This window comes from Puccinia triticina, chromosome 15A (assembly GCF_026914185.1).
Source record: "Puccinia triticina chromosome 15A, complete sequence".
Taxonomy (NCBI): Eukaryota; Fungi; Basidiomycota; class Pucciniomycetes; order Pucciniales; family Pucciniaceae; genus Puccinia; species Puccinia triticina.
Window position 1 is genome coordinate 2293812 of NC_070572.1, and position 5390 is coordinate 2299201.

General features: G+C 46.6%; 1 protein-coding gene across 1 annotated transcript; it reads left to right on the forward strand.

Annotated features, from left to right (window-relative positions):
* Nucleotides 1-235: 235 nt before the first annotated feature.
* Nucleotides 236-4141, forward strand: PtA15_15A221 (uncharacterized protein; the record flags this gene model as incomplete). The annotated part of the gene is made up of 5 exons (XM_053163406.1): nt 236-238; nt 323-409; nt 532-593; nt 1065-1233; nt 4085-4141. 5 exons carry the CDS (start codon nt 236-238, stop codon nt 4139-4141), a joined length of 378 nt encoding a protein of 125 aa, XP_053027384.1.
* Between the last annotated feature and the right edge of the window lie 1249 nt (nt 4142-5390).

Consider the following 5390-nt stretch of genomic DNA (forward strand, 5'->3'; position numbering starts at 1 on the left):
CAAGCTACTCCCGCCTCCTCCGACCCCTCCATCCCTCAAGGTCCCTCGGAACTGCTTCGCTAACAATCACCGAGAAATATGAGGAGATCACTAGCAGCAACCGGATTACTTCTGGAAGAACCATCGTATGGCAGCAAGGCTTCTTCGACAAAGGTAATCTCGGCGTGAGCCGACCTGGCTTCAACGAGCTAAAAACCGCAAGTTCAAAGTTATTTTTCAAAGGACGGTATAAGATATGGTGAGTGAACTACTAAAAAAAAAGCAGCATGACACCTAAATTCTTGTTTGGCTAAATGCTGACCTTCCATTGACGACGGCCGAGGAATTGCCCGCGAAACGGCGGGCGGAGCGAAAGGAAAGCAAGATCCAAAATTCGAAGCTCAAGCAGTTCGGGGTGACCAGCAAATCAGTCGCCCGGCGTCGACCGACGCTGACCTAGAGACTAAGAGAAAGTTCCCTTCCGAACTGGGGAGGATGTTCCAGCTCGGCTCCCTCCAAAACAAAAAAGACTGACTCAAATGATACCTTCAGTCTCAGAGGATCTCACGAGCACCTCTAATTGATGAATGGGCAGTCAAAGGCACCAAACCCAGGTTCGCTGTTGCTTGCTACCGTTCCACGCAAATCCAGCTTAACATTTGAAAAAAAAAAAAAAAAAAAACTTCTTCACAACCGGCAAGACAAAACAACAGCTATTTCAAAGTGGTAGCTTGAAGAAGGGTCGGCGGGCAAAAACATTTCCAGTCGACCACCCCAGGACTCGAACCTGGAATCTCCTGCTCGCAACCCGGTGTTCCGGCATCGTAGGCAGGCGCCTTGACCATTGGGCCAGGCAGCCGATAGTGCGTGGCACGCTAGTTACAACTCAATTCTGGTTAGTCCCAGCGTATCATCACCTCCGAAGAATTTTTGATTGTGATCTGAATGTCTCTGTAAGAGAAGGTGATGGTTTTGTCAGGACTGGTGAAGTGACTTTGATTGGGAATGCAACCCTTGGCCTGTGTTTGAAAACACTCCGATTAGCGACTCTGTCGGGCAGGCAAACTCGTAGGACTACTTGATAGCAACGGAGGCGTCTTCGGGGCGCAGCAGGACGGCACACCGGTCGGCACGCCCAACGGCAACTGTCGTTGCAGTGCAACTACTAACGCCCTCTCTTGCAATCCGAGAGCCCTGATTGGCGCCATCTGCATTGATCCGAAAAAAACATGCCAGACTCCCCAATACGTAAAAGTAAGCTCGTTCCAGAAGGCCTGATTAATGGTTCCCTGAAAGGGACGATAGATGAAGTATCAGTACTGATGATGTGAATTTGCTTGGGAATGAAACCCTTCCCTTGTTTGAAAACACTCCGAGTAGCGACTCTGTCAAAAAGACAAACTCGTAGGGGTCCTTGATAGTAATGGAGGCGTCACCGCAGTGCGGCAGGACGGCACACCATTTGGGCCTGCCAGCGGCAACTGTTGTTGCAGCACCACTACTAATGCTGTTTCCTGCACTCCGCAAACCCTCCCTGGCGCCATCTGCATCGATATAACAAATGAAAGAGTTCACAGAACTAAGAGATTTTATTTCATAATCAGATAAGGTCAATCTGGCATATCCAGAGACAGAAAGAAAAATAGAACAATGTGAACACAATGTACCTAAGAGCGGATCTCGGCCTGCTCTGGTTTAGTTGGTAGGAGAAGAAAAGGACTGCGGTGCAGCTACGGTCACGTGAGCGTGACTTGAACAGAAACGTCTGTTAAGGGCAGTTAGGATCGAACGGCTTTGCGCTTAACGCTGCCCGATTCGACTCGCGAGACTTCCGGAGCGGGTGTTATCTGTGACACCGTTGTGCTCTTGGTCAGTCTTCAGCGTGAAGCTAGATGGCTCTGCAGCAAGGTACTCACCACCGGAGGTGGGGTTGGTTATCCTATTGCTGAGGCTGGAGGAACCGGTTCGGTCTGGATCGGCGTCGGTAACAAGAGTGCTGTAAAGGAGATTAGATCCAGTCAGCACTTCTTGCCCTAGCTGAGACGATGAAGCAATCTACATACCTTGAAAGAGGCAGAGTTTGCTTGTATCGCTTTGGCTCTTCGTCTTGTGATGACGTGGCTAGAAAGGAGCGGAGGATTAGCGTTAGCATAATCCAACCGCCTGGGAGCGACATGCATATGCATGCGCCTGAGGGTCGCGCGGACTCACCTGTCCCCCTTGCGGGGTTAGGGTTCAGTTCCTTGCGCTTCCTTGACTCTGGGCCTGGACCTGAGTCTTGACAACAAAAACATGCGCTTGATTCTTTTGCTCTCCTTCTGTTGTTGTATACACACAATTCGGTTCATCTTCATCTTTTGTTTCCGTCTGTTTTGGTCTAAAATCTTCCCTCAACCGTTGGGAGATTTCAATGTATAAACCAGGACTAGACGTTTGCTTCTATCCCCTGTCAGCTCCCTCGCCCCCTTCACCTGGAATCCTGCAGAGTTAAAAGTAGGGTTGACGGCGCCACCTTTGAGAAAGTGCGCGCCAATGGGCGCCTACCAGACCCTCTCAAGGAGCGCGCCCAGGGGAGGCTTCAAGCCCCAGTTTTCATGTGTATTGATGTTTTTTGGTATTTTGGAACTGAGGATTTTTATTTTTTTGGATGTACAGCCATTCTCGAAAAGCTTGCGGTTGGGTAGGCCCAAATTTTGGACTGCTATGTTCAGCCTCAAAGCCTGTATAGCCCCTGTATGACAGGCTGCATACAGTAATGTGATTGTAGGAAAATCACTACTTTCTTTGTTTTTAACTTTGGGGCCTCGAGGGTTGCATGCACCATCGGAGCAATTTTACATGGATCGGACCCTTCGCCGCATCCCCACCTCCTGCCCTGTGGCCAGCGCGGTACCCTCATCGAGCCAAACAGCCACCCGAAGAGATTTTGACTGCCTGTACAGGCCTGTGGCTGAAATAAAAAAAATCTTTTTTTGGCCTCAAGCCCGCAAGCTTTTTGAGAATGGCTGTACTTTGCGCACTGCAAAAAACTCGTTGCGCACTGCACGGGGCGTCTACTTGACGTCCCGGCCACAGTGCGCGGTGTTGGAATAAAGTTTGGCCATGGTAAAGAAATGTCTGTGTCCGCCTTCTTCAAGATGTATATCCGGGCTTGAGTGATTATTGATGTCTCAGCTCTGCACTGCTATGTTCCACTAATCTTCAGTGCTCCGCAATGAGCCTGATCTTCAGCGTAATAATCTGCAAGTGATGAAGCTCTGCACTCTGTAAGCACAAAGTCCGCACTAGCAAGTAAGCAAAAATAAGGGTCACATAAAACTCTCCTAATACTCTATTACATCCGCAAGTATAAGTACAATGATGAATAGTTTGTAAGATGATGAGAAGGAAAAGAGAAGAGAAACCGTGAGCCCTTGATGCTTGTCTGCCTCTGTTCCCACCCAATCCCACAATCTGACACTTTCCTGCACTATTCTGCCATCTCAGCCCATATTCCGCATACTCCGCTCCTCTCCAATGCTTGAACTCCCACATCCTCCGTATAGCCCCCATCAGTCAGTCTCTCACCAGCAGGTGGAACCAGCTCACCTGCTGACACACCGCTGCTAACAGTCCAGAATCCAATCTGCTGCATTCCAGTTCTTGCCCTACACTCCAGTCCACTGCCCCAATCCGTTCTCTGTGGGTTGTCCAAATCTGTGCTTTCCATGCATTCAAATTTATGTAATCCTTCTGTTTTGCTTTTTCCTGATGCCATCCTCAGTGCTTATGCCAACAAATGCAAACTGAGCTCAACTGCATGTGCATTCCCGCCTGTGCTATCCCTGAGAGGACATTCTGTGAGACTTTCCAATATAAATCACCACAATGGGTATTGAAATTGAAGTGGTTTTTATAGGCGCAAGAGGGTTGTGGATTTGAAAACCAATGGAGGATTTGAAAATGGTAATGGGGAGTATGTAGTTGTCCATGTGGGAAGGGGTAGCGGCCAGGGGTTGGCCTTGCCAGGATTTGAAAGCCGGACTTTTCCCTCTCTTTGAAGTCATTATACCATACTGTTTCAGGGGAGACACTGAGCTTCTGTGGGTAATAGTTACCCATCCAGGTCCTTCTTCTTATCACTTGGAAATATCTATTTTACGAGAAACAATTGCTTAGTTAATACAAATATTTTTCTGGACCATCCCACCCACCAGTTGAAAAGGAGTTAAAGACCAAATTATCAACAGCGGGCCTCTATGCTAAACTATGCTAAATGGCCCCTATGTGATAGCATATTGGCTTTTAGCTCTGGCTGCTGCAACCATAGCATTAGCAACGCTACACTAACACTAAAATATGCTTGAAACTTTTACCCAAACAACCTGCTAAGAAGCAGCATAACACAGCTTAGCAGGCTTAGCTTTTGTTAACCAGCGGTTAGAGCTAGCTTGACTCCGCTAACAGCTAACCAGGAACCCGGTTAGTTTTAGCAGAATTATGCTGCGCTAAAATTCTCTATTACTAATGATAGTGTACAACACAGTGCACATTCCTAGAATTGGCCCACATACCATGGATGCTTTCAACTGAAAATTATCTTCAGGATGCCCTAGGAGCATCCAGCAGATACCATGTGCACTGAGCATCACTTGGACTGTTTAAAACATGTCCGAGTGATGTTCAGCCCTCAAACCCATCACTTTGAGTTGAAATCCAAAAATTCCATCTGTCAGACACTCTCAATCAATAGTGTCCGCTGGAAATCTTGCAAGTCCAAAAAATTCAGCATCCATTGGACACTCCAGCAAGAGTGTCCAATGGAAACCAAAATCAATTAATCAATTGTCCCTTGGACACTCTTGTTTTATAGTGTCAAATGGACACCAAAACCACCATCCCTTGCTACATTCCATTACATATAACCATAGTTGAATATAGTTACAAAAATGTACTGTTGTTATAAGGGCCTGTACCATAGGGCATGAAAATTAAAATTTTCCAAATTTATCTTGCTAAAGAATTCCTAAAACTAAAAATGAACATCACCAAAATGCAGTATTGAGCCCAAAAGTGAAGAATTTAAACGACATACCCCTCCTTTTTCTTTCAATTTTTGCGTAGAGAACAATCAAAGTAGCAATTTTGCAAAATTGAAGCCCATGGCACAGGCCCTAAGAGTCAAGTTATGTGTAACAGTAGTATTAGCTTTCACCCACAAGCGGGCCTCATTCCAAACATACAGGAAGATTAGTTGTCATCAGACTGGAATCCCAAAAACAAGGAGGAAGCCTTGGACCAACAATGGGTAGTTATGTTACGGATAACGGTAATGTAACACTTTTTTAGGCATTATTGTTACAGTTACTTGTAACGGCAGTGTGTTATGTTACTGCCGCAATGTAACAGACAATCAGTGAATTTCATTAAGT